At 38.7% G+C, this 21,485-nt stretch overlaps 2 protein-coding genes and 3 long non-coding RNA genes across 9 annotated transcripts in view; 2 read left to right on the forward strand and 3 right to left on the reverse strand.

Annotated features, from left to right (window-relative positions):
* LOC124261914 overlaps window positions 1-21,485 on the forward strand; it is a 322,925-nt gene that overhangs the window by 288,035 nt on the left and 13,405 nt on the right. The gene's annotated exons all lie outside the window — the stretch shown is intronic.
* Window positions 1-21,485, forward strand: part of LOC124261915 (mucin-5B-like) — a 52,916-nt gene that overhangs the window by 26,755 nt on the left and 4,676 nt on the right. For 4 of the 5 annotated variants that reach the window (XM_046696280.1, XM_046696282.1, XM_046696283.1 and 1 more), the window contains 7 exons: window positions 1,637-1,719; window positions 2,620-2,769; window positions 15,307-15,600; window positions 16,620-16,739; window positions 17,717-17,998; window positions 19,921-20,211; window positions 20,723-20,916. In XM_046696280.1, the coding sequence (XP_046552236.1) occupies window positions 1,637-1,719; window positions 2,620-2,769; window positions 15,307-15,600; window positions 16,620-16,739; window positions 17,717-17,998; window positions 19,921-20,211; window positions 20,723-20,916 (1,414 nt within the window). Of the gene's footprint in view, window positions 1-1,434; window positions 1,720-2,619; window positions 2,770-15,306; window positions 15,601-16,619; window positions 16,740-17,716; window positions 17,999-19,920; window positions 20,212-20,722; window positions 20,917-21,485 lie in introns of all 5 variants that reach the window. The other variant, XM_046696284.1, reaches the window with a different exon arrangement.
* On the reverse strand, window positions 6,646-7,113 carry LOC124261924. The gene is made up of 3 exons (XR_006894467.1): window positions 7,056-7,113; window positions 6,893-6,897; window positions 6,646-6,783 (listed from the first exon to the last, which is right to left on the reverse strand). It is a non-coding gene; the product is annotated as an uncharacterized LOC124261924 (long non-coding RNA).
* On the reverse strand, window positions 11,325-12,261 carry LOC124261923. Its single transcript, XR_006894466.1, has 4 exons — window positions 12,227-12,261; window positions 11,961-12,028; window positions 11,752-11,829; window positions 11,325-11,409 (listed from the first exon to the last, which is right to left on the reverse strand). It is a non-coding gene; the product is annotated as an uncharacterized LOC124261923 (long non-coding RNA).
* Window positions 12,895-13,549, reverse strand: LOC124261921. The gene is made up of 3 exons (XR_006894464.1): window positions 13,500-13,549; window positions 13,134-13,268; window positions 12,895-12,940 (listed from the first exon to the last, which is right to left on the reverse strand). It is a non-coding gene; the product is annotated as an uncharacterized LOC124261921 (long non-coding RNA).

A 21,485-nucleotide genomic window follows, 5' to 3' on the forward strand; every position in this document is an offset into this window, starting at 1 on the left:
ACTCTGCCAGTCTTGAAAACATTGATTTACGTTTCTCTATAGCTTCGGAATTTGAAGGAAATATCTAATTCTGAAATATTTGTAATCTTCGTTACCACTACTTTGAGACACTGTCTCAATGTAAATAAATGTCCTCTTTATACCGCATATATGAAAAACATAAAATCCTTTGCATAAAGGGCAAAACGAAATCACATCCAAGGAACCTTCATCAATAATCTTTCAACAGTGTGGATGTAAGTTTGTTTCAAAAAGTCCAGTCGTCTGTAATCACGTTACCATCAGTGTATTTGCTGCACTGTCTAATATTTCCAAAATATACGAGCAGGGAAGGAATTTATGTATGAACAACATACTATGATGGTATACACATATACACTGACAAGTATACATACCTTTCTTTGGTCGACAGTCAATCAGATAACACCTTCTGTCATTTGACGTTTTCAAAGTCGTCTTCTTGACGTCAAAGTGCAATGGGCGCTCTAAACCGCGATGTTCACAAAGGGATGTAAGTCCCATTTGTACAGGGAAACATCCCAGCCATGCTTACCACCATAAAACAAGGACTTAGATACAAGGTCTTAAATGTGGTAACGAAAATTACATCACGAAAATTACACCTTGACTTTCTTTACCTTGTCATATTAAAATCATGTGTTACTTGACTCTAATCAGGCCATGAGGTTAATGTATATCTGTCGTCTATTGCATGCACAGGGTGGAGACATCGGCAGGCAGTGTAATATTGACAGCAGGACAGTCCCGTAGATTACAGGCTTAAAACAAACCTTTCTTTGAGTAACTTTCGACACAATGACAAAGAATAGCACCCGTAAGAGATGAAATTACTTCCTATAAATGAATTTGTTGAGCAATTTTCAGTTAGTTTGACCATTATACAACAGTTTCTTTGTACATTGTACATGTTTAAATTGAAAAAAAAGAAATGTATCGAAGATTACAGAAAATTGGGGACAACATGTCGAAACATATGTTTTTTTCTGTTATGGGCTGTTGCAAAGAGGTATATGCCCTTCGATACTGCAAGCACCGAAGGTCTTCATGATACAGTTTCCCCTGACCTACAGTGTATATAATGATTAAGTAGAATGGTTTTATTAGACCACCCCCATTGTGCGACAAGAGCAAAATGGGCAAAACGAGGTGTTTATACTGGTATGTATTGTACTAAACACCATATGTACACATGCTATCAGTTTGAATAAGTGGTTCTTCGAGATAAAAGTCATAGTAAACCCCAAGAAACCCCAAATATTCAACTTAAGTGCCTACGACAAGAAATTACACAATTGGTGCACATTTCGTGAGAATTGGTCATAATCCTTTATAGCCAATAATCTTGCAGATGATAATTATCCCAGATGTTAAGTGTTCGCTTTCCCTTATCAATGTTAATATGCATACTTTCAGCTAGCGTTCTAAAACCAGTCTTCACAGTTCAACCAACTATAGGCACAGGTAATATTGCCATCAACTGGACCAATACAGATGTAACTGGAGGGTACACATCCAGCTATACAGTAACGTGGACTCCAGGAACTACAGGTTCTCCAGCATCAGTTACTGAAAACCAGAAGAGCTACAACATCCAGCCCTTGTCTCCAGGATCAACATACACTGTCACAGTTGAACTTATCATCACACTCTACGGCAGGAGTCAGCTGATTACCTCGGACCAAAGGACATTTACAACAAGTAGCTAAGTCAACTTTCACTCATTCATTACTGTCACAACTTGACCAGGGATTAAGTTTATAACTCCAAGGCTTGAATGTGCTCTTTTGCCCTACCAGGAATACTTGTACGTGGGTCAGTGAATGAAATAAGGCCCGTCCGACCGACCGAGACGGTCTAGATTTCTGACGGACGGTCTAAATTTACATCTAGCCAGCCAGATGGTCTGGTAAAAAATTTAGATGTTCCATGCATCTGAGTAAATTCACCATATTTGGTCTGGTTAAATCCATTTGGGGCTGGTTACATTTGGATTTTGGGCTTATTTCATACACTGACGTGGGTACTGAAATCAAACAAGGGGGTGCTTGTGAATGGGTATGGGCTTAGGTCTCTTTTAGAAATATTCTTTAAATTTTCCTGCCAGGGACATCGGAAATACTAAATACAGTTACAGACATCAGCGCGGTTATAAGACAAGTGTATAGTACTATGACATGTAATGCATGTATATATAAAATATATATAGGGACATACGCTATTAAAATTACTGGTTTCAGTGGGATATTGCTTATTATCCTCTTTCATCTGGTTAGGTTCATCTTTAGTTTGGTGTTGGTACACGTAGCACGGTCCTCTAAAGTCTCATAATTCGCGGTGCAGAGTTGTACTCCTATGACCATGAGTTCGAATCCCTGTTAGACCCGACCATGTTTATACGTGTGTTTGTATCATATGTTCATGGGTTTCACCAAGGTGACAAACGTCGTAGAAATGTGTCACTGTTCAACGCGGTATTAAAACAAACATTTTCACTCCTTAGATTAGATAGTATGATAAATGTTTAATGAGCGTTAGAGGCATGTATCACCACCCACCTATGTGTCAGACAGTTCTGTACTACCATCATGTTACTTTCAGGACAAGTCTTTGGTGGTGTATGCAGTAACCCACTCGTGTGTGACACTACAGACCCCAACATTCAGTGTATACAGACTGCAGCGTCAAACATGAAGTGTCTCTGTACAGATGGGATGTATAAGCCAGCAGCAGCAACACTGTGTCAGAACAGTGAGTATCTATTTGGAGAATGATGAGTTCTTACTTTTAGCTGTCGATATCTATAAAGTTCCATGTAAGTGTATGTGCTTATTAGGTTTTGCATAGAAGGAAGACTGAATTGCCAATGTGAGCAACATCTAATATGCTGCGCATCCTTTCTTCTGAGATGCTTGTCTAAATGTCAGTCGTCGGATTCTTGTAGTTACTGATTATCCATGAGATATCTGCACAGGTTCTTCACAAAATCATCGTTAATTGGCATGAACTATCATCGCTGAACACAATTACTAATGTTAAAAGCATCTTTTTTTCTTGTGTAGCTGTTGGGTAGCCTAGTGATTAAAGCTTTCACTCGTCATGCCGAAGACCTGGGTTCGATTCCCCACATGGGCACAATATGTGTGAAAACCATTTCTGGTGTCACCATCGTGATATTGCTGGAATATTGCTGAAAGCGGCGTAAACTAAAGTTACTCACCCCCACAATTTATTGTGTATGTGAAGGACAACTCGGAATGTTAGGACGGAGTAAGAAACATTGACAAGAGGGAAAGTTTCAGTGGTCTTGCTAACCGGTCCAGGGATCAGAACGGCTTAGATCATTAAAACATGCCGCAAATAGCGAATTGTTTCCTCTCGCCAGTCTGGGACACCTTTGGTCTCTTTGCTGTGTTTCTATCCGCACTAGTGTCATAAATGGGTTTTAGGGTGGGTTCTTACGATCCCCTCTTGAGTGAAATACGGAGTGTGTGTGTGTGTTACGCTACTTGCAGCAATATCAGGGCGGGGGACACCAGACACGGGCTTCAAACATCGTACCAATGTGAGTATCTAACCCAGAACTTCAGCGTGACGAGCAAACGCATTAACCACTTTGCTACCCCACTGCCCAGTGAAACGGATTGTTTCACAAAAATGCCTGTGTATAAAAACTGTCATTGTTGATTGTACTCACTACAGACTCACATAGCTCTGAACACTGCGGAAAAACAAGTGAAATCTTTAAGACATGTAAAACAATACAGTGTGACCTGTTATTACGGTTGATCTTATAACGGTGAAATCTGACTTGCACGTTTTGTTTTGTACATAGGTCATCTAATCTGGTAGTCGTTATACAGTCTGCTTTTATATTTTATTGGGTATATGTCGTTCGTAAAGGTCTCCCCTAAATCTACGCAGTATTTCTACAATGCGTAAGACAAGTCAAAACACTTTTGGACTGCAATCTGATGCGATAAACGACAGCCACAACAGATAAACAACGGGTTTATTTTAACTTCTCATTTTCTTCCTGATTTCTTCTGCGTCTATTACATTTTGATATACGCGCAATTTTCCTTTAAATCAATGTACATTTTCAGATTGATAAAGCTTATTCAGAAGTAACGCTTGGTGATCAGTTCGTGTGGTTTTCCGGCCTTTGTGTTTTGCACCAGGCCTGATTCATCGGATGGCCGTTGGTGGTTGCTCTCTGTCGATGGCGATTTGTGTTTAAAATGATATCTGTGACAAGCGATTGTCGACAAGTCAGTATAACAAAATATGGGTGTGTTGGACAGGAGCATGTTCAATGTCCTTGCAAGTCTTTATCCCATGTCTGTTACCAGTGGATCATACACGTCTTCATTCACAATAAGTACCGGTTGTCTCAGGTGCCGTAATTCGCTGAGAAGAGCTGTGTCCCATGGATAAGCCAGACACTATTTATGTTTCTAGGTTGTCAGCACTACCGGGTACACAAAACCAAATGTTTTCCCATAGACGTCTATAGTAACCTTATATTTTTTAAAAGATTATCCAGGCTATCAACAGCCATTCCATGGGTACAGTCTGGCCTTTAAACTACAAAACACATAACTTCTGGTCAACTTGTCCGGCTAATTTTCCGAGCACAGGAAGCGGAACACATCAACCCGAGTTCCGCACCAAATGTCACCTACTGGAAAATATCTGTACACAATAAGCATAAGTCATGGTGATAAAATGACAGCACTAAATACTTAAAATGGTGGTCAGTTTTAATTACTGGATGGATGTGCTTGTAAAAAATATAAATATCTGACACTATTTCATCCAATCACAGCTGCCACATGTCTCTCTCTCTCTTCAGTTGTTTACATACGGGACTCGCTCAGGGAGCATGTGATTCTGATTTAGCGTAGTGGAACCAATACCGGTGATCGTGGGTTTCACTTAAGCGGGGAACGTCAACTCCCGAATAAATTTTGGACCTCCCGACTAAATAAGAATACTGCAGCGCACTTGGCTGTCTAAAACCAAGTATATGCAATTTAAATGCAGTTTGGTTCTTTCTCCTTCTTTGCATGCTAGTATAATCTGCGTTGTTGTTAGCCATTTTAGCTCATACTAACGAACATTATTGTCAGATTTCACCTACGTTTTCCATTCTCACCGTCTTATGTAGTTGGTGAAACATTGTAGGTGCTCTAATCTGTCATCCGTACTGTCAACGTTGAATACAAGCTGTTTATGTCTTCCCTGAAATTACCGATGACATTTTGTTAGCTCTTGAGTTGAGGTGTTCAAAGCTCTGATTCGTAGATTTGATCGCACATTTCTCTTCTAGAAGGTTCATTGCCTTGTTTCACTGTTTCTTAGTCCAACATATTTTAAAGAGCATTAATCTCATTTACTGACAGGGTCCTCTCTGGGATATGATTCAAAGTCACCGCAGGCATCGGGCAGGGTTCCGTTCACATTCAAAAGTCGGATTGAGAAAGATTCATCGGTGAAGCAAATGCCTCTGATTTGTTTTGTATTGCTTGACTGGATAATGGTGCCATGTTTCACCATATAGTGCACTTTACATTTCCCGATTTCTAAGGAACCTTATGTGCACGTCCGCCCAGTACAACTCACAACAACCTGGTTCCCGGGGTCTCCTGCGCTACGCTTCGACACTGACCCGGCAATGACTACCAAATGGCGACTTTGTTTTATGTTTACGATTTCGTGACAATAGCGAGCTGACAGAAAATGTCAACGCACATGTCGGTGTTGAAAATAGGTGCACGTATGTGCGTGTGTGCGTGCGTGCGTGTGTGTGTGTGTGTTATTGTTTACATTTCGCCCAAGTAACGACGACTTTCGTGTCTCAAAACTGCTTAAATAACGTTTTCGTGCACAGAAAGTAACGATGGGCGTTTTCTGGTGACGCATACTTTGCCTTTTTAACGATGAAAATGCTATGACAAAATTCTAACCACCCGTTCTCGGATTTTTCTGTAGTAAATAGATGACGTGTCGACCAGTAGTGAAGACTGCCGTTCGGTAGTCATTGCCCGGGTCAGTGTCTAAGCGTACTGCAGCAGAACCCGTGAGCCAGGTTAACTCACAAATACACATCTTACTTCCTTATTTACCTGTTTAATCCGTTTCCCATGTCTGCCTCAACACATATTTGCGTACTTTTCTTCCATGAGCTGTTATTCATGGTGAATAGACTATAAAAGAAACGTTTGGTCATTAATCCAGACCCCTTTGTTGTAAAACGAATCTATTTTTTACTTATCAACATCGGAATATCAGAACTTCTACACAACATCGATCACTTGATTGTCTGGTTTGTTCACAGGCCACCGTGGAATAATGACAATGGCGCAGCAAGGCTATAAATTCTTACCTTTGCAGAAACAGTATGTGAATGACGAGTGTTACCGGGAGGGCAAAAAATACTTGGTGTCGTTACTGATTTTCAGTGGTACATTCATAATGTTTCTAGTTTCCCATGTACACCGACCGGAATCCGTGTCTGAGGATAGACTCGACTTCGAAAGGATACTTTTGCACTGACGCCTTTTATGTGAAACTCCGACGCGAGAACGATCAAATGAGAAGATTTGTCATGTTTTCTTTAGATTATATTTCTATCAGTACTCGAAGAAGAAGTGCGTTAATACGCCTACAATATTGTACCACATTTACATACACGCTATATGTGCGTGTGTTTGGCGTTTGGTTTTACATTATCTACTGCACTTTCATTTGTTTTAAATGCATCTGTGTCATGTTGTATGGTCCCTAGAGTGATTATCTACCTTCAGTTGTTGGCGATCCTCAGCCTTATTTTATATTGTATTGTCCTAATTTGAAATCCTCTTTTAGTGACATATGCTAGTTTTATTTCTTGTTACTGTGATGTACTAGTTGGTTTTACTGTCCTTCGTCGACAGGTTTTTAAACTTTGTGCATTTATAATGAATTTACAACTATTTTAAGTCACAATATGGCTGAAATATTGCTGATGTGACTATAAATTTTAACTCACTCACTCATGTTGTATGATTGACGGAGCGTGCTTCTTAGTAGGCCTATTTAAAGGGCAAGTGTACACGAAAATATCGTTTTGTTTCTTGCATGAATCAAAATTCAGTTTTAGAATTATTACTTATTCATTTTTGGATATATGCACTCATCTTTTTCATATTAATAGTTTGAACCTAAAAATACGTGTGAAAATGGTGCGCCGTTATGAAGCATTCGATTTCAGAGCGAAACAGGCCTGAGTTACCCCCCTTAGATATGACGTAATTGGTGCCACTCTAAGTGGTAGCTTGTCTTAATCTGACGTGAAAGACATCCAGTACCAGTTTACTGTCATAAACAACATGGCCTCGGACTCGTCGTCTGACAGCGAAGAATTTTCACTGAATCAAGAAAACGTCCAACCATATTCCTTTGAACCGACAAGGGCTAATTTCCCGGACTTAAATAAAGACGAGATACGATTATTTGGAACCTAGTGAAGACCTTTTGTCTTCAAACATTGTGTCGTCAAGCGCAGAGTCCCACTCATCGAGACCACCGTGGTAAGATCATAATATTACTTCTATCTAAATAACGTACATTTCAAAATATAAACTTATTTGTAGTGATGCTTGCTATGCCTGATAACCAGCACTCTTCGTTTGCTTTTCGCCTGGTCCATCCCCGTCACTAGTGTCAGTGTCACCAAATATGAATGCCTGTCCAAACAATAATTGAAGATAACACTTACATCTAACTTCACAGGCAGTTTTCACTAGATTCTAGTATTATTGTCGTTTTCCTTGAGTAAAGTTCGCTTTCTCTTCCCCAAACACGTACGTAGTTCTGATGGTTTCGTTTCCCAACGCAGTCATTACCGTGGGCACGTAATACCGGAAATACGTTTACAACGTTGACAAATCAGACAAATAAATACACTCTTGTATTATGTGAACACCATGTCTGATTATAAAGAGTATGCATTGTATATGTTCCTTTGTGTTCGCAATGTGTTTTCATAATATGGTGGTTACATTACTTTCTGTGAAATCGGGTGTGTGAAACCGCAGCACATCAACTTTCCGGTTTACCGTGTTTTCTAACCAAAACCTGGATCAAAGAACGACAGTGAACGAACTTTAGTTTACATATAATGTATATTTTTTCCATATCTACTATCACTCGATTGAAAACAAGTTGCTACATCCAGTATACGTTATCGACATCTTATCTGAGTAACACGAAAATAGGGTACACTGCACTGACAGTGACATGTTTTGTTTGTAAACCGGTACATTCATTGATCAATGGTTATTAGTTTTTCTGACCTTTGACTGTTAATGAGAAAATTGTAGTAGCTCTTGGAAACTGTTGAAAAAGTTCTTCATTCAAATATGTTATGATATGATATGAAACACACACACATACAATAAATATAAATGCAAATATGAATTTATGCTGCAGGAAAAAACAGCTTCTTCATGAGTATACAAGTCAATTGATTTTTCAAAGTAAAATTACTACTCATTCGATAATGTTACAGGTGCACTTGTGGTCACTGCGTTCACATGCAGTCTGAAGTAGAGGAGCTATGTTGTCAGGATGTTGCTCCAATCAGGGAAAAGCTTGATACATCAACTCACAACTGCATTACTTCTCACCCTGGCCTCCATGACGTATCACTGAGCAAGTATAGTATGGAGGCATACTACAATGAATTCATTGACAGCAGTGGCCCCATAGGTGATGATGAACCAATACACAAGTAATATACCGAAATATGCTTATATTTTTAAAATTATTATTTGCATTCTTAAAACAAGATACAGACCATGTATTTGTAGATGGATTTGAAAAAGAGCAATATTTTTCCATTTCCATAATATTGTATATCCAGAGAAATTAAACAAGAAAAGTAGTACCTCATAAGCCTTATACGGGTAAATCATGCTATGCTTTTGTTACTGGAGCCTTCATTTAACTGTTTTAGTGTATTAATAATTTGAATGCCCCATTCATTTCTCATAATAGGTTCTAACTCATTACTCAGATTACTGAGCAATTCCTTTCCGCCAGATGTTCATAATTTCTTTCCGTTTCTGTTTTTCGGCAAGGCCCCTACAGTAAACAGAGGCTATTTTAATATTACTACTCATTAAAATCACGTAATTGGTACATAGTTAAATGGATGTAAGTTGAGTTGAGATGACCTGATATGATGGATTTGCAATATAAGAAAAAAACAGGAAAGTAAACAAGTGTATAAAAGCAACAATTGCTACCGGATTGGTGTACCAAACCATCTGAGGATGTATAGTACTGGATGAAAATATGACCTACACAATAGACCTAGTTGGAAGATCAACCCTACACAATAATCACAGGCCCTCGTGTCTTGGCGAGGATTAAAGATGTTAAAAAACATAAAACATTTGAGGTGACCCCGACTCGAAATGCTTCACAGTACAATATAATTTGACCTGTTGTTAATGTAATGAATGCAGTTATTGATGAACTTTATCCCTCTTGTCATCTACCATATTTTCTTCCTCCAAAGTGACACCACCCTCTCATCAGACATGCCACTATCAAACAGACACATTCTTGAAATACACAAAAAACACCCCACTAACTAGAACCATAAACCTCATACTCTTTATCCAAATGGATGTAGTATTTCTCGAAATTTTAAAAAAGTTCAGCATGTTGAAATAGGGAAAAATGTATGTGTACTTAAAATCCTATTCATATTTTTCAGAATCTATCGACATCTGGCCTACAGAAGATTTACATACTGGATTTGGCAGAAATTGGGAAAAAATCATCGCAAGGTGATTCCTTCTTGTGTTGTCCATGTTATACGTGCAACATTTCCATCAGATGTATATACTTGATTTCTTTATTCTCACTAGAATAAATATTGTTTTAAAGGAAACGTGTTTTATGGTTTCTGACAACGATTTGTTTTTCCCGTTTCTTTCCGTGAGTTTCAGTCATGCAGGGTGGCTGATGTTCATTTAGGGAGTTGTCAGCAAGGGCACAACTTGGAAATTCTGTTCGAATGTCGGACACCTCCTGTAACAGCTCGCCAATATATTCTGAAAAAGTAAATACCAAATATACATTACCGGCTACATGTCGTCATTGTCATAAAAGAAAAGTCCATCATTGCGCATTATGCCTGTGTATAATAGGAAAAGTTGAACAATGTCATGAAAGTTGCATATCACTAATATCATACCATATGTTGGATTTGTTTTGAGAGGTTTAGCAGTAGCCTCCCAGTTTCTGCTCTTAGGATATGAGACACTCCATTTCTCTTCTCCTGTTTTGGTGTGTGCTTTCAGTCGTGTTCCATTCTCATTGAAGTGGAGGGCAGACATCAACAACCTGTTACAATATTATTATTGTTAAAACAGTAATTTCACCACTGACTGTTTTATATGATGGCATACACAAAATATAAGTGTAGTTAACAATAAAAGAAATTCAAAATTCTGATTGCAGGACCGAGACCATGGTATGCTCTATTATTGGCTCTGAGTGGGTTACTATAATAAGTAAATCCTATCAAAATTGTGAGGCAAACTGGTTATGGCTAATTGTTATCCAGTGAAAAAACAATTGAACAGTTTTCTTTGATAGTAAGTTGGTACATACCTTGCTTTCATACCATTGTAATGATAATGGTAGAACTTTGGAGCGAAGTGACATATGACACTATGAAATCCTTCAAGGTATGATGTCTGCCCATGAGGTGACAGTTTGGCTATATCTTTCAGGAGATATCTGGACTTTAGGATGCTTTCTATCTCCTTGTGAGCTCGTGTTCCTGAAGAATAAATTCATTTTTTAATATATTTTTATAAAATGAATGCCATTTTTGTCTTCATTATCAGTGATGAACATGTCTAATCACAGAGCAATATTTGATTTTGTGAGTGGTCAGTTGGAGCTGACTGAGTGGGCGAGATCAAGAAAATGGAAAGATGGGTGTGGGTTTGTAACAAACCAATGATGATGCTTAGTGTGATAATCCTTACAATTTTTACAAAAACTTCATTAAGTTTGAATGTCAGGCTGCATATGAAAATGTAATATCATACATTATGAAGTTGCTTGGTTAATTTTACATACCAGCAGGTATCCAAATTCTATCTTGAATTTCTCCATGCATACAAGATGGAAAGGTTTCACTGTGACCACTATGTATGTTAGCTAAGTGGTTGCCAATCGACAACCACTTAGCCAGCACCTCCTCAGCATTGCCATGGCTGGTGGCAGCACACCAGTACATATGATTGGAAATGGAGTGTGCCCACAGGCTGATTATTTCCAGGCCTTTCTTCTTGCTTACTTTTTGAAGTTTCTTGTAAATACCTGAAAACATCAAATGCGGCTGGTACAATGGATCATCAATTGTTAGAAAAAAAAGTTATTGAAGAAAACTAACCTCGGAGTGTGTTTGTTAAGGTTAAGGTGATTTAATATATTTGTCGAATAATATTTAAGTTATATTCCACTTTCTGAAAAGCATTTTCATGCCATAACTGTGTCAATGACACCAAATATTAAGTCTAATCATGATATGATGGGTCTTAAAAACTATTCACCTTTAGCAACATGCCATACATCAAACCAATGTTTAATGCCACCTTTCTCCCTCTTTAAATAGGCTTTTACTTGAATGTGTCGGTCTGTTATTATGTCTGAAACATTTACTCTGGCATTCTCAAGATGTGCAAGGCCCCTTTTCAATCCTTCAAGTTCCATGGCATTCGAATTGGCCACTTCATTTGACTGAAACAGAGCAATGTAAATTAAGTCATTTTCAAGTATTTGATATCAGAAAGTATTACTGTACACAACTGAGCATGTTCACTCTTATACTGTGCATGTCATTTAATGTTATGACAAGATTGTATTCTTACCTGCACCAACTGGATGTCCAAAACTTGATGTGTGTCCACATCGATCAATGTATAGCTTCCATACTTAGCTGTAATACATAAGCACATACATACTATATACAATTGACACAACTTTTCTTCCAAGACATGCTCATGTTAAATATATCAAATACAGTGAAACGTTTATATTTCATAATGGTTTTCACACAATTCTTCTTACTATTCCCAGTTACACATGCATTTTGTAAGCCAAATAACTTATTGAAGCCAAACTAGTGTGGACATACCTGTATGTCCAGGTGAGCAACACCTTGCATCCCCTGCCAGCCGTACAGATTTCTCTTTCCTTTCAGATAATAGCTGAGTTTGGTGTTTTGACCACACCTTTGAAATAGCTGGGACTATGTAGCTTCTCTGGAGTTTATGAAATGTTGACATGCTTATATTGTACATGTTCATAGTTGAATAGCTCCTTAGAGCCTTTGCTGGGCAAAGACTACTAAAGAAAACAGCACAAGCTATGGCTAAATTGCCAAGTGGCAATTGTTTGTGTATTGGCTGACTATTCCAGAAGTATGCATGCTCTTGGTGTCTGAGGCACTGTACCTGCACTGTCACCAGACTCCCACAGATATGATAAATTTTGGCTCTGCATGAATAAAAGCATAATTTGCAAAACATGAAAAGTGACAGCAAATTGGATTCAAACACCAGGAACTTTGTTTCTTCCATATGGTTGTTCAGGGACCTGAAATGTGAATTAACAACTGTCAAAATCACATAAAAATTGTACATGTTACATCAGTGCGATCACAATTATTACACGTTATATGGCAGATATGACCTGAATTGGGAATTGGCACATTTAATACATACTCTGGCTGGGATTGAGATTCTTCGAACTTGATCTGACTTGAATGTGGATTGTAATCTTCATCAGTGTCATTTCCATCAGCAGTTGTGTCAGGCATATTGTTCTTGCTGTCAGCATCACCTGGTGCCTGGGTAACAATGTGACCAATTTGCATAAATAGTATTAGGGCTGTAAGTGCATACACTAATGCTCAGTTACTACCAGATATTTACATCAAAATCAATTCTGTTACAATATCACTAGAACATAACATAATGTACATGTTTCAATACAGAACAATATTCACTGGATGTAGATTTTGAAGGAGTAGTTATTGTAACCTCATATTGTGTAGCACGGTCGCATGTATCTGGTGTACACTGGACAGCAATTGTGCACCAAGATGTGTTCATGCTCTTCTGGGTACCAGTCGACATCAAGGAGGGTGTCACACACTGACAGGACTTACTCCGACACTACACATTTGGAAGATACAATACAAACATTCAAAAATTGTAAAAAAATATGCAATATAAATTGCATTAATTAAACTTTGTCAGTAAGTGTTGTTTTATTACCCTAACATTTCTGTATTTTTTAAAGCATGGTCTATAAGGAAAGTCAGATTTAAATATTGTATTAATTAACATGCGAAATAACATACAGGTAATTTGTTCTTTCTTTTATATCTTTATTAATGGTCTTACCGAAATGAGTTGGTTTGTGTCTGTTCCCACGTCAACTGTCTCAGTAGTAGATGATGTACGTGAGTGGATGTTGACAGCTTCGTTTTCCTCCACACACTGACTGCCCTCCGGCATCGAGGGGAACTGGTATTGGTAAACACTACCCCCAGTCGTGAATGAGAACGGCTACAAATTTCAAAAGAAAAGCATTCGATGACGTTATTCACCCCCAAAAAAATTCCACAAATGGTTCCGATTCAAAATCACAAAACCAAGCACAATACTTTAGCTCAACGATCAGCTGATCACCGAGGATCGATGTTATTGAAACCAGGAAGTGAACGAGACGCACATCTAATTAGCTACCGAAACTATGAATAAATACTTCTTTATTTTATATATATAAACTACAGTCTTATAAACTAGGGTAGCATGTTTACATTATTTTGGTATTCACTTACTTACCAGAGTTCCCTCGACTTTACGTCGTTTGTTTACAAAAACTGACCAGTCGGGCTCTTGATGAGAGTGCTGTCCCTTGACCTCATTACCATACAAGGATGGAACCGCATCGGGGCGTAGTTGTGTCCGATCAGCTGACTGACTGAGAGTCGTCGATCGCGACACACGACAGCAAGTATCGAAGTGCGCGACACACACCCGCGATTCACTAGTCGGGCCATTCCAGTCACTATCCTTCTTTTTACAGAATTTTATCCATTCTTGTCTTCTCCGTGGTGATTTGGGGAAGCGGAAATAACTTACTTTGGTTTCATGTTTGTTTGCATTGTGGTTCATACAGCGAGGAACCGAACAGTGCACCATGTTCATTTCAATAGGATGCGCATCTGAGACGCTGGAATCAAACCCTTATGCTTGCACTACGTGAAGCGGTTCCATGCAACCTGATGACGTCATTTGTTTATAAATGTGGCACCAATTACGTCATTTCCAAGGGGACATAAGCCATGGTGTTTTTACTATTGAAATGGAACACTTGGTAAATGTGTAAAATAGAAATCGTTTTCCTACAAAAAATATATAGTTAATTTTTATAATTTTACTGTTTTTGTCTTTAAAAGTACCAAGTAAATAATTTTCATGTTAAAAAAGAGCAAGAAAAATAGGTTCATTTTCGTGTACACTTGCCCTTTAAATAGTGTGATGATATATGCAATAAGAGGTTGATATATTTTCCATGGAGCAGCCATATTCAGTGAATTCTTTGTGCATGAATGTCATCGTAGGTGCATACAATGTACAGTAAACAGTAAAAGTCATCTGTGGGAGAATTTAAAATACGCCACAGATACATGGAAGACCCAAGCTTTGTGTTGTGTTTTTTAGGTTGTGTTTTCGGCCTCCGAGTGGTGCATTCATATATGTTTTATTTATACCCTTACACTAAATGTTATCTGTCTATGAGGAGGGGCAACACTGGGTATCCCTTTGTATTTTTGGTGAGACAAAAGTGTCGCCAATCTAACATATCTTGATGATGCAATCGCATCTTCGTTCATTTAACATGCTAAATGACCAAATGCCCAAATCAATAAAAGACACAAATACTCCCCTCTGTAAGTGAATCACGTTCTTAATGCCCAGTCGTTTGGTAGAGGCACCTGAAAAACTTCCTGTCAAGAGATCAAAGATTAAGAGTTGCGAAGTTTCCCATGATGACGTATGTGCAGTAATACATGTGACAGGACCGGTATATCAAGAGACTGAGCATACATTTATCATACATACCACTGTTGACGCTTTAAGTGAATGTCGGCAATGATAGTACTTGGATTTTTGTTACTGATCTGAACATGTATATTTTCAGATAGCCCACTAAAACCAGTCATCACAGAACCACCATCTACAGGGACAAGTAATATTTACATCAGCTGGACCAATACCGATGTCACTGGAGGGTACACATCCAGCTATACAGTAACGTGGTTACCAGGATCTCCAGGATCTTCAGGATCTTCAACATCTGCTGCTATAACCCAGAAGAGCTACACCATCCAGCCCCTGTCTCCAGGAACAGCATACAGTATCACAGTTATACACATCATCACACTCTACGGCAGGAGTCAGACGATTTCCTCGGACCAAAGGACATTTACAACAAGTACCTACGTTACACTTTTCCCCAGTCATTATTGTCACAACATGATTCCATATTATGTTTATCACTTCAAGACTTGAATGTGCTCTTTCCCATACCACAAATACTCAAAACCTGTAAGTGAAAGCTCGTACGTTGGCAGTGAACTCAGACCGAGTGGTTTGACTCACGTCTTGTATTTGGAACTTGACAGTGGTGAGTCATTCATAGTTAAAACTCAATATAAAACCATTATGATTTCCGGAGTAATGTTTATGACAATTAATTTGTAAAAAGTCATTGAAGTCTTAATGGAACATGCAGCATTACTCTCTTAGAACAGAGCTTATCCTTTGAAATGTCTCTTAATTTTTGGGCAGATTTTATGCCCAACACCTGGCTGTTCCTCACTCTGCACTCTTCCCTCGTAACAAAAAGTGAACTGTGTCAATATTTTAATGATAGTTTGTTAAGCAACTTTTTTATTTTTACGGCATAAATTCTGCAAAAAATCTCACAGAGTTGGTCTGATATTTTGATCATGATCAGCGTTTCGTTGAGTATTATGTGTTTATTAGTTTTCGAGTTAGATTTCAATGCATCGGTCCGCTTTTGAGCCAAACGGACTGTCATTCGCCTGAACAAACACGGTAATGTGGTTCAAGACACAATAAGGAAATTATGGACATCAACTTGAGTATGTGCTGAAACTATTATCTGCCTATACTACATCTGCACATTGTGTCAACTTCAGCCATGGTATAATGTCATGTTGTTAGAAAATCTTTACATGTCGCATTAATCAAGTATTAATGAGACAATATATTGGATGTAGGTTTGAATGTGTACATATATGTGACTACTAATAAGCCTTAAGAACTGATTTTTCAACATTAGAAACATTGATACCCAGATATATACATTCACCAATATCACATGTTGAACGAATGTTCATAAACTGATTATCTTCTCTCTCATGTTATCACACGTACGACGTATTGTGGGCTATCTCTGCAGACTTACGCCTTAATCATTGCTTTCAGGGTTAGGCTACAACGGAAGCTGCTCACAACCTGGTTTGTGTTACGATGCCAGTGCCAACTGTTACAGTGGTAGATGTCGCTGTGACCCGGGATTCTACCGAACTACAACCTGTGTCAGCAGTAAGTGGTTAATATGGATGCCTATCTTACCTTCCACGTGAACTTTGGATTGTGACTGGCTCATTTCTAATTCCTCAGAGTGGTATCCTGACCGAATCTTATAAGAGTATACATGTATAATGCACCGGCAATATGCAACTAGGTAAGATAAATGCATTGTCCACCGATCATTCCAGTGTCATGGGGTGGTGTACCTGTGGTCATGTTGACCTGTGGATAAGTTATTATAGTTCATGTTTATTCTTGAAACCCTTTAGCGTCATGGCGCCAATATGTGGATGTCAGGCGCGCCCTTCAACATATTTCCGGTGATGTCATTTTATTGCACATAATCGGAAGTTTCTCTTAGTCGAACATCAAGCAATGTCAGTCAGTACTTACATCAACTTACATTGCAATTTTCTGTACGTACATGAACATGAACAAGTTATATATGGATGTACCCTGTTCAACTGACCTCCGTCTGAACATCTGAAAGTAAATGATATGAAAACCACGCAAAGTGATAACCACGACTCCAGACGCACCGTCAGTCTGAAATACTAGGGCCGTTTGAATAAGTTTAAACCCTCACAATGACCGAATTGCGTAATGACGACTTTTTGTTGTGGAAATCCCATGATATCAGAGACATATCCAAAATTAGATATATTCGTCAAACGTCACTAACCTATTTTGCTTAATTGTCACAGCTACACAATTTATTTGATTGTCTCCATTACACAAGTTTATATCATCTGTAGGAAATGGGTCAAAGGATTGTTACCGATGCTGATGAGAATGGTATACTTTATATTATATATGGTCTATCGTGTATGAAATCTCCCACCTTTATAACTACGTGTGATAATTCTGAAAACGTGCATGCTTGTCTTACGCTCTCCCCTACTGAATCTACAGTGAAATCCATCAAGTTCCTGTTCATGAAAGATATTTTCCTGTATTGATGTGTTCCGTTCCTGTTCATATCAATTCAGTCAACCAACTTCGTCCTACCACTGTGACGGCTGTCGCACAAAGCACAACCACCATGACAGCAACATGGACAGCTCCTTCTAACGGCGTCGTTACCGGGTACGAGGTCACGGTTACACCAGGGGACATTACTCCAGTCAGTGTCGGCAGAGACAGCAGGACCACGCCCATCACAGGTCTGACACCGGGGAGAGTATACACTGTGAACGTGAAGACAAAGATTACCTACCTGCCAGGACGAGATGAGATGATTGATGTTGTATCTGCAGCACCAAAGCGAACATGTATGTACAGGACACTTAGAAGTTCTTTTGTTCAGTTGCAGTTGGTTGAAAATAATGACATTATATAACTAAGAGTGTCTGCAACAGTATAAACTTAAACTACGCTTTTAGAAATATTCCAGCAATATCACGGCGGGGGTAATGCTTTAGAAAGACACCAACGCATAACCAGAAGTCGTGCGGATGAATCTACTGAATCTACTGAATCTTGGCAATGCGAATCGTAGTGATGTGACCGTATTGCCTGTCCAAACGTGTTCTGTTACAACCCTTAATATAAAAAATAGTCTTGGTGTAAATCATTTTACAATAAGGCTTTTTCGAATTTAAATTTGACATTTCGGCATATTTTGTAAAGATACACAAGTCTGATACACAATTTTGATGAATATGTGTTTACAATAAAGGCTGAAGTGACAGGAATTATCTTTTACAACAAGTGTTAATACAATGAATAATACTTATCTGGCTGTCATGAAACTTTATAATGTATAATTGATCGTTACTTGGGTTAAAAACTAAGACCATCCGATTGCTTTGATACCTTTCTTTTAAACTCATTACAGTAAAATACATGTCACATTCACCACCTATATTCATATAAAATATCTGCCAGATGCACAGTTGATTTTGCGATTCCGGCTAATTCATGGGCATTTATTGACAGATCATTATCAAATAGAGATGTTACAGTTGTTCGTGAAAAGGAGAACATAATTTTTCCACCGGCGTCAGGCGTCACAAACACATGCAGAGGCAAGTCAAGTGTTCAGTTAAAATACACAAGAGCGCGGGAACACATGGTACAAGTCAAACTAAGGCGTTGCATCGGATATCCTTTTGGTCACTGATGCAACCCTTTGGAGACGTCCTCCATATACAAAATAGTACTGAAGTGTACATTTGAATAATCTACAAGATAACCTGATTTCCAATGTTATCGTAATACGTCACGGCGGAACTAAGGCCTCTGGTTGGGTGAAATGTAGATATTGTCGTATATATATGTGTTATGGAAGCCCGACAACAATGCCATGAATGGACCATCGAAATCAGTTATGACACCAGGTGTTCGAGAAAGGTTACCGGCAACACCAACCATTCCGACAATTTGCGAAAGTTAGTAAATATCTATTACTATTTAGCAGTGTAACGTCAACATGTAAACAAAACTAACAAACAAGCGATTGATGGAATATATAATTCTCAATCCCGCTTCACATAATGTGATACAATGTTTTTCTTAGTTTCCGGTTCTGAAAGTTACGTGGTGACGTTGCTGGAGTATTACTAAAACACATACTCACTCACTGCGAGTGACTAAAGGAGGGAGTTTAGTTTTACGCCGCTTTTAGCAATATCATGGCGGGGGACACCAAATATGGGGTTCACACATTGTGGGGAATCGAATCCGAGTGACGAGCGAACGCTTTAACCACTACGCTTCCACACCGCCTCTCACTCACAGCGAAGACCTAAGAGAGAAATTATACTTTCCCGATGTTATGTCCATGCATTAACTAGCCAACACTGTATATTTACACTGAAGCTGGAAATATTACTTCTTTCATTGTATGATTTTTGACGAATACGCCAAGGACTCAATGCTGTTTACTTTGATTCATTGTGAAAAATACATGCACCTGTTCTAAGTAATCGGTCTCAGGTAGATTAAATTGAATATTATATTAGACGCATAGTGAGAGAAAGGGAGTAAAACTCAAGATGGAGACTGGACGCTGTAAGGGTTTAGACTTTTTTAAAGCTATGACCATATGTGTTGGGAAAACATGTACTTATGTAAATGATCTTAGGTACGCACATTATTGTAACGTTACATCAAGATGCGTCTTTCATCTGTTATACCATCGCGCGTTTTGGATGAGACAAATGTCGTCTCTAAATTATTGCCATCATTGCAGCGCCGGCTTCTGTCGTTGGCCTTGACATGACCAGAACCAACAGAACAGCTCCAGACATCACCATTGTGTTCGCCAAGGCTGCAGGGGATGCCACCATGTACATTGTGACACTCAGTGGACGGGATGGAGATACATACATCCAACATCAACTTGTCAACACTGGACAGGGTCTCATCTCTGTCGTCTTCACTGGTGTTGTCCCGGCTGTATCGTACATTCTGAACATACTAACACAGAGTGGGAACCTCCAGAGTTTACCCTATACCACTGTGATACGAGTACAGTCAACTCGTGAGTAGAGTAAAACCCTCAACATTTAGTATTGTAACATTTCGTCTGTGAATATGTAACATTTCGAACTGAATATCCAATACCCTTTCAAACTGTACATAGATGTTGATCCGTATGTTACTAAACTATGACTCACGAATACTATGTTTACCTGACATAATGATAAAATGTGATGATTTATGTTGTTACAGCATCTTACCATTCATACAACATTCATCAATCATGATTCCATCGCCCACCCCAAATCATACTTTTCAAACGTTTTATACATTTATGTTTCCAGCAGGTTATCTGAAAATTCACATCTGTTTTACAATACACATTTAACAATGTTCAAGCACTTATGTATTCTTCATACATATCTATTATTAGCAGCTTAGTACTATTAGCAGCTTTTTTTAGACGGCAATACCAAATTAGGAAACTGAAACAGAATCCCGTTTCGTACATAGCCTGGTCTATATTTTTAGAATACTATAAGACAGGAAGTACAAGTACATTGTGTCTACAGCTGTTGGAATAGTTACCAATCTGAAGTCGTTTGACAACACGTCCCGTTCTGTCGCCGTGGAATGGAGAAGACCAGTCAACCCGAACGGGCAGATCTATGAATATATTGTCGACGTCAGGACGGGTAGTCCCTCAGTCTGTGTGAAACGGATCATCATCAACTGCACTGAATGTAACAGAGATATGCTAATCTTTGTAAGTATGCAATATCGAAATATATGTTTATTCGTACTTTATTTAGAGCAGTCAGTCACGTCATAGATACCTGTCATGCAATTCATAGAATATATGTGCTTGTCTAAGAATAAAACACAACTGCCTTAGTAGATCATGTGTAATGGTACATGAAGGTTTGATAGTGTGAGCACCATTTGTGATGGTCGGACCAGATGCACATGGAAAAAAGCATCGGAACACCTGAACAGTCGTATATATTCCTGTCATAATAATGTTTGTTTGATTGATTATTCTGACCTTATGGTCGCACCATACACTTATTTTAAATATGCACGTGCTACGATCAAATCTGTAATCTGTTCTTACACATTGATACACATTGATAATTTATGTCGTTGTTGATAAACAAATAGTACTTCCTCAGCTGTTAACTGCTGAAAGAAGGCAGGCATTTGGTATGCGGAATGCAAGGATGTCGTTGAGTGGCTGTTGCAAGAGTTCCAGAAACAAAAATACACGAATGGCGTTAAGCACCGTCAGCGGTAAGATCGACCACGACCACGAGCCGCAAGACTTTATCTGTTCAT

This window comes from Haliotis rubra, unplaced genomic scaffold, assembly GCF_003918875.1.
Source record: "Haliotis rubra isolate DU_JTF1 unplaced genomic scaffold, ASM391887v1 Scf816, whole genome shotgun sequence".
NCBI lineage: Eukaryota > Metazoa > Mollusca > Gastropoda > Lepetellida > Haliotidae > Haliotis > Haliotis rubra.